The following is an 11,697-nucleotide window of genomic DNA, read 5'->3' on the forward strand; positions in this document are numbered from 1 at the left end:
CAGATTCAGAAAGCAACAACCACGCCATCAGCGCAAAACCCTCCCGGCTCAGACTCGTCTGTTGCAGCTCCGCCGCCGCCCCGCATCTAACGCACTTCCCCCCTACCCTCCGCCGGAGCCCGAGGCAAGATGGTAAGCTCTAATCCCCTCATCGTCCGCCTACCCATGATCCGAATTTGTTGCGCCGCTCATCGCCAGCGTGCTCGATTGGATCCTGAGATTTGGTTGCGCAGGTTCTCCAGAACGATATCGACCTCCTCAACCCGCCGGCAGAGCTCGAGAAGCTCAAGCACAAGAAGAAGCGCCTCGTCCAGTCCCCCAACTCCTTCTTCATGGTACTTGTTCTTATCCCTAACATGCTCTCGTTTCTGTGGTGGGTGTGAGCTAGGCGTTTCCGGTTCACCTTTTCTTTACCCTCCATGTATGAATTGTGAAAATTCTTATTTTTTGTGTTGCAGGATGTCAAGTGCCAGGGATGCTTCAGCATGTAAGTTTTCGTGTCCGTCAGATTCAATTCAAGGTTTAGATTTATTTAGTTCTCGCCATTGATTGATTGTGGTTTACCATTGAACCTGCCCTGGTGCATGTATTTGGCTTAAACTGAGGTTCTTTTGAACTGAAATATTTCTCCTGTTAGTAAATAATTTATCCAATTGTACCCGTTATCACAGTGATGTTAGGTGAAGGCTAATATGTTACTAATACATTGGGACAAAGAAGACTAGCCTGTTAGTAAGCTATTGTTAGATGCTTGGTATTTATTTGTTGCACGACAATGCATATTATGAAGTTCTATTGTTTGACCTTCAAAATGATTATGTGTAATTTTGCATAGTGTATAGTAGCAACTTTCTACAAGTTAGGGTATTAAGTAGAGAGTAGAGTTTGAGACAATGTTTATAAACTTCAGAAGCTGTTTAATTGCATGTTACTGGTCCAATTCTAGATACAATTGATTTTTCTTGGTCCTCGACAATTTTAAACTGACATAGCAAGTCGTAGAAGACAAGTAAAAGAATGTTAGTTTTTTTGTTTATTTGGTGTACGCCAGTGTTGAATGCATATAGTGAGTTGGATTGTTTGACCTGCAAAATGATTATCTTCAATTTTACAGTGTTTTTACCTTACATGGTTAGTGTATAGTAGTAACTTTTTACAAGTTAAGGTATTATTTAGAGTTTTGGGAAACTGTTTATAAAGTTTCCTTGTCTTTTGTTGGGAGCTGATTTCCTCATCTTTGGTCAGGAGCTGATAGTTGTCCTGTTACTGGTCCAATTGCAGCAACATTTGATTTTTCTGGGTCATTATCAATTTGATTGAAATTGACTTGTGCGTTGTAGAAGGTTACTAGAGAAACTCAGTAGATTGTCACCATGATCGCTTGCTCCCAGTGGACTGATGTCTTTCTATTTGGCATTTGAGAAGTGGCAGTGGGTTTTCTGTGCATTGTGTAATGTATCAGTTAAGGACTGTCTCGAGAAAGGGGTGGTTTGGTAGTTTCAAACTCAATTCCAGAGTAATCTATCACCCCTCAATACAAAAATACAAATAGGCACCTAAGTTTGGATTAGCATGTTAAGAATTAAGATATATTGGTACCATCAAAACTTCATAATGATTTCTCATTTGCTCTTTGTGTCTTGAGCTCCCAAATGACTAGGATGTTTTAACATCAATTTAAGCATCATAAGCTTATACTGTTTATTTCATTGTGTTATGGTATGAATGTGTTATAAACCTTGTTTTTCTAATCTCGCTCGTGTGCCTTCTGGTAGAAAACTAGTCTAATGGTGCAATTCATGTTGTTTTGGCAGAACCACTGTTTTCAGCCACTCCCAGACTGTTGTGGTGTGCCCAGGCTGCCAGACTGTCCTCTGCCAGCCCACAGGAGGAAAGGCGAGGCTCACGGAGGGCTGCTCTTTCCGCCGGAAGGGAGACTAGAGCGGCGTCTGTTAGTACTGGATCGCGGCGTCTGTTAGTACTGGATCGCTGTTGTCAATCTCCAGTATGCAGTCTTCAAGTTTTGCTCTTTGCCAAATATTAGTGTCATGAACTGCCTTAGCTAAGGTTTTCCATATGTTGTTCTGGTGCTGCTATGTATTGCATGTTGGCTATTGTGCCAAACTTATCGCTGGTTTGGTTCGGATTATGATAAACTAATGGATCTTTGAATTATGTTATGCTATTGACGATATTTGGCGACATGCTGTTTCTTGGTAATCATGGGCACTTGTCCTTTGGATGGAGGGAAGTCAGAGGGCAGGGCACTTCTTGTAGTTATGTTTTTTTTTAAACATCTTCTTGTAGTTATGTTGGCAAAAATATTAGCCGGTTTACGTTCAGTACCCTCTCTTCCAACTTAATATTTAAGAAGAATTACATTTAAAATGAAAATGTATCCTAGTTCCAACTTTATATATTTGTAAAAAGAATTGCATTGTACCTCCCTCAACTTGAGCCATTGTAGCGCCTGGAATCTGCCCAAACTTGCATTTTGCTTCTTCAGGTACATGGCGAGGTTTGCACCGCAGCTCCATTCCACCATCAGCAGGTACTTGCGCGTGAGGCGAGTATAGGGAGAGAGAAAACCAATCACCTTTTACGGACAGACGAAACCAGGCGATGAATTGCCTTGCCTGGGCATTTGAGTTGCCTGTGATTGAGAAGTTTTTTGCCTGCCCAGGTACATGCAACTAGCGATCGATGTTTGGTTGGCCCGGAAGGAGAGCCCGACCTCCTCGCGCAGTTCCTGCTCCGCCCCCGGGCGACGCTACCGCCTTCCAAACCTCCAGCCGGCCCTGTTGGACCTCCACGACGCCGGCGTGTCCTTCCATGTCATGTGCCGGCGGCTTTGACTCTGCGAGAGTACGGGTTTGCGGACGACGAGCACCTCCTCAAAGTTCCACGTCCACTGCGTTCACACGTGGCTGCTGTTGCACTCCACCAGCACACTCTGCCGCCGGCAATCTGGGCTTGCTTCTTCCCCTGATCTGCTCCCCGTACGTTTATCTTGTTCCACAACATTGGGTCGCAGGAAGCTTGCATTGGAGAGAACTTTGCCCTCCTCCGATCACCTTCTGTCTTTCGGCCAGCATATGCCCCCATGGCGGCATGGCTGCAAGCTCATTAACTTCTGTTAGCAAATGGTGGAATGGAGCAGCGATGCAAAAAAAATCTCGCACAAGCAAAATGGAAGTTCAAGTGTGTTGGAATTAGCTACTGTTGCAGCTGCACTGCACATCGGTAAAGATATATCGCAACGGAACAATCTCAATCATCTCTGGTAAAGATGACTTATATTTTGTTGTCGGTGCATCAGTTAAGCATTTTTTATTGGTAAATCAGTCGTCTTTGCATGTTCACTATACCAGCGCAGAAGAAGTTGCTGCCTTCCAGGATTCTTGGCTGTGCTGCCAAGTAAGCGGTCCAGCCACTGCTGCGTCCTTGTCCAAGGCACTGGCATGGCCATCCATGGCCATGGCCGCGTATAAACTCGGGCTTCTTTGCGTTACTCACAGGTTCTTCGTTACTCTAAGTGTGGAGGTACGACCTCAGATATCCACGATAGATTATATGGGCTGCGCCCTCAAGAGTGGCCCAGCCCATAAGACGAAGCATTGCGGAGCACGACGCTGCTCGACGTGCCCCGCAAGACACCTGAATATACTACAAGATCTATTAGGATACGTTCGATCCCATGTAATCTATTATTACTTTCCGGTTATCTTCTAGATCTAACTGACTTGTAACCTTATCCTCAGACTATATAAGGCGGTCAGGGTCCCCCTCAAAACATAGACAATATCATACCAGGTCAATATAAATCAATAGACCACAGGAGTAGGGTATTACGTCGCGCTGACGGCCCGAACCTGTCTAACTTTTGTGTCTCTGTTGCCTTCTTGTTCTCGATTACACGCATCTCTGCCGATCAATCTACCTTCGTGGGATACCCCTCGGAGAACTGCCGATGATATTCTGTCGACAGTTGCCACGCTAGGTAGGGGTGTGCGTATTGTTTCTACATCGAACAAGATGGTACGTTTTGTAGGCTCTTTGTCTCTCCCACAGCCTGACTCTTCACGGTCGGATCGATCTCCTGGGTTATCAACGCTGACGGAGACGGAGAGCTTATTGAGCTGGTGCAGATCGATTATGCGTTGATCACCCCAACACCTGCGACTACAGATCCGATCTCGGAACTGTCCCCGAGGTCGTCTTCACTAACAATTCGCCGTCCGCTCCCCTGCTAACCGAGGAGGCAGATCAACAACGACGATCTGATCGCATCCATCAATCAGGTTGGCTAGAAGCTCATCGATTATCTCTCCATCGCAGAATCGGCTTTGACCACTCTGGTTCAGCGCCAACCACCCTCTGATTCAGATCTATCGGAGGCTAATCAGGAAACTTCAGGGGTTACGGCCCAACCCTTTAGGCTCACCAGCGTCGTCGCCACCTATCAAGATGCCCTAAGGGGCAAATTCGCCGACCAGGCGAGAAACATCTATCCTCTCACCGACCAGCTCCCGCCGACTGTCAACATGCTGCACATCGGCCGACAACCCGAAGCATCCCTCCAAACCATCCTAGAGGAAAATCCAGACTTTGAGTCCAAGGGCTCTATGGAGACTGTCGCTGAAACCACCGTCGTACAACCTCATTTCCCACCCTTCCGTGGAGGCAGAATTTTCAATGTCAGCGTTGACAGCCCTCCACGGGACGGGGAAATCGACGAGAACCGCACCGCTTATGTCAACAGGAACGCCAACCGTGTGTAGCACCGAGCAAATGAGGCCGCCATTGTGCTAGCCAAAGCCGCTCGCAACGAATAGCTCGACTCACAAGGGAGGTCACGCCCACTCCAACGCAACCTCGACGATGAATTTGTCCGCGTCGACGGCCACGACGTCTACAAGACCCTAAGCGCCAACTTGGCCATGGCCGCCAATGAGCTCGCCCAGCTCGAGCAAACACTAGAGGTCGCCAAGGTCGCCGCCATGCTTAAAGCGGCGCACTGCAAGGTTAACGAGATCTGCCAGGATCAGAGACCTTCCTACTTGACGAGCTCGATTCGCCGATCCATCGCGCCAAGATCCAATCGCCGCCCCAGCCAAAGTCATTTCGCCGACCAGCACCGCGATGGTGGGCAACCCCTCTAGGGGGAGCTAGGGGAAACCGCATCGACTACCCTCGTCAACACGACCAAGACGTCCGAGCGCACATCAACAATTTCTGGGATGCACGACGTCATATTGACAGGCACCATTTCTCTCGCCATGAAGAAGAAGTACGCCGACGTCAAGAATATGAGCAAGAGTTCGATAATCTGGACTCAGCCCTCCAGCCACTCAATGCCGGCAACACCGCAGATCACGATGGCAACGATCCCGAAGGGCCCCGAGCATTCACGAGGGCACTCTGAACACTTCAGTGGCCCCGTGGTTTCAAAATCATCGGGGTCGAGCCCTACGAGGGACGGATGAACCCCACACAGTGGCTACAAGCTTATGCCACTCCTGTGCGCACCGCCATAAGAGATACCAGTGTCATGGTGAACTATCTTCCCATCATGCTCATGCCAACTATGATGAACTGGTTCACAAGCCTTGCCCCGGACTCCATCGAATCCTAGGAAGAGCTGAAGAAGGTCTTCACCGACAACTACATGGCTATGTGTACTCGGTCGGGCACCAAGCATGATCTGAATCGCATCTACCAGAAACCATCTGAGCTCCTCCATAGCTATATCAGACATTTTTCCAAGATGAGGAATTATATTCCCAACATCACGGAAGCGAAAGTCATCACCGCCTTCGTCTGAGGACTCCATCACTGCGACCTCCGCTCCAAGTTCAATCATAAGCCACCAAAGGGGATTGGTGAGATGATTACGACCGCCGATCAGTACACCGACGCCGAAGAGGTCAAAGTGCGCTTCAACGAGAATGTGGTCATCTTTGATTTCCAATATGGATAATTTGTGCCATCAAATTAGGGTGACTTCTTGATGTTGTTTATTTGAGCCATTTTAACACCGAAGATTGTTAAGCCTCAAATCACGGTGACCTCGGCTCTGATACCACTTGAAAGGTCTTAATGGCTAGAGGGGGGTGAATAGCCTATTAAAAAAATTCTACAACAACACTTAACAAACTAGTTAGACAATTATGAGGCGAAGCAAGTGTTGCACTAGCCTACTAAAATAGCAAGTCACCTACCACAATTCTAGTTTACATAGTTTCTATCCACACAATAGCTATGACACTACACTAAGTTTGTGTGCTTTCTAAAGCTAACTAAAGAGACACACTAACCAAACTAACAAGCTCTCACAACTAGCTACACTAAAGAGCTTGACAACTAGTTTACGGTAATGTAAGAGAGTAAGAAATTTATTTATACCGCCGTGTCGAGGAAGGAGCCAATCAATCACAAGAATGAATACTAATGAAGACCAATCACCTCGGAATCAAATGATAAACACAATGATTTTTTACCGAGGTTCACTTGCTTGCCGGTAAGCTACTCCTCGTTGTGGTGATTCACTCACTTGAAGGTTCACGCGCTAATTGGCATCACACGCCAAACCCTCAATAGGGTGTCGCACAACCAACACAAGATGAGGATCACACAAGCCACGAGCAATCTACTAGAGTACCTTTTGGTTCTCTGCCGGGAAAAGGTCAAGAACCCCTCACAATCACCACGATCGGAGCCGGAGACAATCACCAACCTCCGCTCGACGATCCTCGCTGCTCCAAGTCATCTAGGTGGCGGCAACCACCAAGAATAACAAGTGAACCCCACAGCGAAACACGAACACTAAGTACCTCTAGATGCAAACACTCAAGCAATGCACTTGGATTCTCTCCCAATCTCACAAAGATGATGAATCAATGATGGAGATGAGTGGAAGGGCTTTGGCTAAGCTCACAAGGTTGCTATGTCAATGTAAATAGCCAAGAGAGTGAGCTTGAGCCGGCCATGGGGCTTAAATAGAGAGCCCCCACAAATAGAGCCGTTGGGCTCCTTACTGCACTGAACACGGGGCGACCGGACGCTCCGATCAGATTGACCGGACGTTGGACCCAGCTTCCGGTCATGCGATGCATGCCACGTGTCCCCTCTCTTCAAATACTGAGTGCTCGATCTCAATAGTCAAGTGATGACCGGATGTAGCAGCTCAAAGTGACCGAACGCTGAGCCCCAGCGTCCGGTCGTTTCCAGTAAGCATCCAGAGATGACTTTTCACGACCGAACATGTCCGGTCATGCTCGACTGGACTCACCCAGCGTCCGGTCACAAGGTGACTCTTCTGTCCGCTACCACATCAGCCGGACCGGACGCACCCTATCAGCGTCTGGTCACCAAGCGACCCAGCGTCTGATTGAAGACAGACGTTAGCGTCATTGCTGTATCATTGATCGGACGCACCGGTTCTACTGAGACCAGCGTCCGATCACTTCGTGACCAGCGTGACTAACTCTTTTTCAACTCTATCTTCTTCACCCTTGCCCAAATGTGCCAACCACCAAGTGTATCACCTAGTGCACATGTGTTAGCATATTTTTACAAATATTTTCAAGGGTGTTAGCACTCCACTAGATTCTAAATGCATATGCAATGAGTTAGACCATCTAGTGGCACTTTGACAACCGCATTTCGATACGAGTTTTACCCTTCTTAATAGTATGGCTATCGATTCTAAATATGATCACACTCACTAAGTGTCTCGATCACGAAAACATAATAGCTCCTATAATTTATACCTTTGCCTTGAGCCTTTTGTTTTTCTCTTTCTTCTTTTCAAGTCCAAGCGCTTGATCATCACCATGGCATCACCATCATCATGTCATGATCTTCATTTGCTTCACCACTTGGAATGTGCTACCTATCTCATGATCACTTGATTAAACTAGGTTAGCACTTAGGGTTTCATCAATTCATCAAAATTAAACTAGAGCTTTCAGCGGCGTGGTGGGCTGTTACCTAGACTTCTGCGCAACTGCAGCCCATATTGCCCACTTTTCGCTGCAACTTGTTACTGCACACCGAATATTCGTTGACTTCTCCGCAATACCATTATGGCTCAGTAACTCCAACTATACAGCTATTACTCCGAATTTTTCTCCAAGATTTCCACTTGTGGCTCGGGGACTACGTCATCACTACGACTTGGTTTCTTACCACACTGGGGACTTTCTTCTGGTTACTGTTGTTTCTGACCCTAGCACCACGTGACCGCGTCACCTACTGTCAGGCTCGGGGACTAAGTGGGCACACTTCACCTTGTGGTGAATGTGCTTTTCTCATTTCAGGGCTCCGCTCGGGGATTGGCTACCTGCTCGGCTGGTTTTCTGTTTTTCTTCTACTTTGGACCTTGGCACCACGTGACTGTGCCACCTACTGTCAGGCTCGGGGACTAAGTGAGCACAATTCACCTTGTGGTGAGTGTGTTTGCTTTAATCTGGAAGACTCCGTACCTCCTGAAGTTGAAGAAGACTATCTCCCTTTCTCGTGGTCGGACTCTAAGTGCGCACATTTGGTCCACTACAAGGAAATTTTTTATTTTGAACTCCAGCTCCTTACATCCTTATGGCAAGCCTTACTTGGGATACATAGCTCGGTGACGGTTCACAACTGCTCGACGACTCAGTATGGTGGTCGGACTATGAGTCTGACTGCTCGGCTCTGTTCACACCTGCTTGGACAAGCTCAAGACGGCGTTGCACAGCGGATATAAGGTGCTCGGGGACTAGCTGTGGGGGTACGACCCCGGATACCCACGGTAGACTACATGGGTTACGCCCCCCAAGGGTGGCCCAGCCCACGAGACAAAGCCTTGCGGAGCACGACGCTGCTTGGCGTGCCCCGTAAGAAACCAGAAAGATATCCTAAAGATACTACGAGATCTGTTAGAATAGGTTCGATCCTATGATTCCTGTAATATGTTATTACTTTTCGGTTATCTCCTAGATCTAACCGACTTGTAACCCTGTCCCCCAGACTATATAAGGCGGACAGGGACCCTATCAAAACACAGGCAATACAATACGAAGCCAATACAAACCAACAGACCACAGGAGTAGGATATTACGTCGCGCTGACGGCCCGAACATGTCTAACTCTTGTGTCTATTATATTCGTGTTCTCGATTACACGTATCTCTACTGATCAATCTATCTTCGTATGATACCTTTCGAAAGATTATCGTTGATATTCTGTCGACAGCGGGCATTAATCCAAACTCTGGCCACGAATGTTCCTTGCTTCTGCATTACTATAAGCATAAATCCAAAAGCTGAGCAAGTGTTCCATTCCTCCAGCCTAAAACTGCTTTCTGCCAGCGCTGCACTGAAACAAGCGATGGTACATATTCCAGGCCAAAGACAGACTGCAGGCAGCACACACAATAGCCACCATGGCATCATCCCGGGCGGCACCCGCTGGCGACGCAGAGGCGGCGCCGCTGCTTGCGGCCACCGGCGACGGCGCGCAGCATGCGGCACCCACGACGACGACCGTCATCGGCAAGGCCCTTAACAGCACCGCCGACCTCGCGAAGCACCTTCCCACGGGCGCCGTGCTCGCCTTCGAGGTGCTGTCGCCGTCCTTCACCGCGGACGGCACCTGCAACGCCGCGAACCGCGCGCTGACGGGCTGCCTCATCGGCGCCTGCGCGCTCTGCTGCTTCGTCCTCTGCTTCACCGACAGCTACCGCGACGCCGCGGGCGCGCTCCGGTACGGCTTCGTCACGCCCAGCGGCCGCCTGATCCCCATCGACGGAGGCAGCTCCGGCTCTGGGTCGCCGCCGCCGCGGGACGACAGGTACAGGCTCACCGTGCGCGACGTCATGCACGGGCTGCTGTCGTTCGCGGTGTTCCTGGCCGTGGCCATAGTGGACCGCGACGTGGTGGCGTGCTTCTACCCCGTCGAGTCCGCGTCCACCAGGCAGCTGCTGGCCGCCGTGCCCGTGGCGGCCGGCGCCGCGGGGAGCTTCCTCTTCGCCATGTTCCCGTCCACGCGGCGCGGGATCGGCTTCCCCGGGGCGGCGTCCTCATCCTGACCAATGAATACATAACGGTTCGGCATCGGCTGCTGGCGGGCTGGGCCTTGTGTGCATGATTGGCATCCTTCGTCGCTCACTTTACTGACGGGCTAAGGGCCTGTTCCCATGAACCAGCTCCTAAACTTCCCCTCGTTTGGTTTGGTTGAGTAAAAGAGGTTAAAAAAGTCTTCTAGTCAGTGTATTTGGCTCTGTATTTGGCTCTAAAGTGGCTAAAAGATGAGACTGACTGACTAAAAGGTAATGTTTAGTCCCATTGAGCAGCATTTGAGTGTCTAGTTGACTAAAGCCCATTTAGTCCCACTTAATCAAAGTATTTAGGTAAAAAATGATTAAATGAGACTAAATTTAGGAGGTTAAGAGTGAACCAAACACCCCCTAAAGCTAGCTGCTAAATCACACAAACGACCGTCATGCTTGTGCATTGCCATTGGATTCCCTCACTTTACAAGTTAATTAATTACAATGCACGCAATGAACTAGTGTGGTATTTTCATCACTTGTTTTCATAGGCTGTCCGACACGCGTTTAGTTCTGTTCGTGAATGATTTTGGTCGGTCAGATGGCCTTTCGGAACGAGGAAACTTGAAGCGCTGAGAGAAACATGATCATCAACATTCCAGAGAGGAATCGCAAACGGAACCATGTTCAACATAGTAGCAAATACAGAGACAAACCACCAGCTAAAATCATGCTTCACAAAAAGAGAGAGAACGCAAGCATATGATCAGAAACTATCACGTCTCGCCGAGGCAATTGGCTGATTTGTTCACAACAAAAGTGGCTAACATAATAATTCACATCAAATATGTCAGTGCACATTGCAGAACCCCTGCACATTGGCCAACTAAGCATGTAGTTTGTTTTGACATACAGTATACCAATAACATGACCAGCATATTACAGCAACGGATGGAACAAAATGTGGCCGCTAGATTTACCATCGGTACGACCAGATTACACAAGATTAATACCAAACAAGACTAATTAATACATGAGCAATGTTTTCAAGTCGTCTAGTCGACTCTGGTCGCCATGGGACCGATCAGACGATTAGTCGCGATTAGTCGTCGACCAGGACGACCAGTCGAGTCTAGCCTGGGCAGTGGGCACACCTACCATCGTTGGAGGAGGAGCTCATTTTCGTGAGCTAGGGGGGAGCAGAGGCACAGAGTCAGGGAAAGAGCTTCACCAAGAGGCGCGCTAGCTGGGGAAGAGAAGCAGAGAAGAGAGAAAGAGCAGAGCAACAGCAGCCGTCACACATAGGAGCAAAGAAGAGAGAAAGACCAGAGCAGCAGCAGCCCTCACGCACAGGAGAGGAGAAGAGAGAAAGAGCAGAACAGCAGCAGTCGTCACGCACCGGAGAGAATGAGAGATGAGAACCCTAGAGACTTACCTCCTGTATATATATTACAAACACTAGTGAGCTAAATTGACAGCCCAACTACTCACCTGGAAGTCCAGTCAGGCACGCCCAAAGAAGGCAGTGCCCAGCCTGATCGTGCACCCCCTGATCGGACAACTAATTGTGATTAATCGTCGACTAGTCGGACGATCAGGTTTCCAGTCGAGCTAATCGAGTCGAAGTCTCTAATCGAGGTCATGGTACCGACCAGACCGACTAATCG

General features: G+C 48.6%; 2 protein-coding genes across 2 annotated transcripts; both read left to right on the top strand.

Moving 5' to 3' along the window:
* On the top strand, nucleotides 1-2,175 carry LOC136473620 (small ribosomal subunit protein eS27). The gene is made up of 4 exons (XM_066471270.1): nucleotides 1-132; nucleotides 234-335; nucleotides 459-487; nucleotides 1,815-2,175. The coding sequence occupies exons 1-4, from the start codon at nucleotides 130-132 to the stop codon at nucleotides 1,939-1,941; spliced, it is 261 nt and encodes an 86-aa protein (XP_066327367.1). The 5' UTR covers nucleotides 1-129; the 3' UTR covers nucleotides 1,942-2,175.
* A 7,210-nt stretch (nucleotides 2,176-9,385) lies between these two features.
* LOC136473621 (protein DMP6-like) lies at nucleotides 9,386-10,332 on the top strand. The gene has a single exon (XM_066471271.1). The coding sequence runs from the start codon at nucleotides 9,425-9,427 to the stop codon at nucleotides 10,067-10,069; it is 645 nt and encodes a 214-aa protein (XP_066327368.1). The 5' UTR covers nucleotides 9,386-9,424; the 3' UTR covers nucleotides 10,070-10,332.
* Nucleotides 10,333-11,697: the final 1,365 nt, after the last annotated feature.

Source organism: Miscanthus floridulus, chromosome 8 (assembly GCF_019320115.1).
Source record: "Miscanthus floridulus cultivar M001 chromosome 8, ASM1932011v1, whole genome shotgun sequence".
Classification (NCBI taxonomy): Eukaryota; Viridiplantae; Streptophyta; class Magnoliopsida; order Poales; family Poaceae; genus Miscanthus; species Miscanthus floridulus.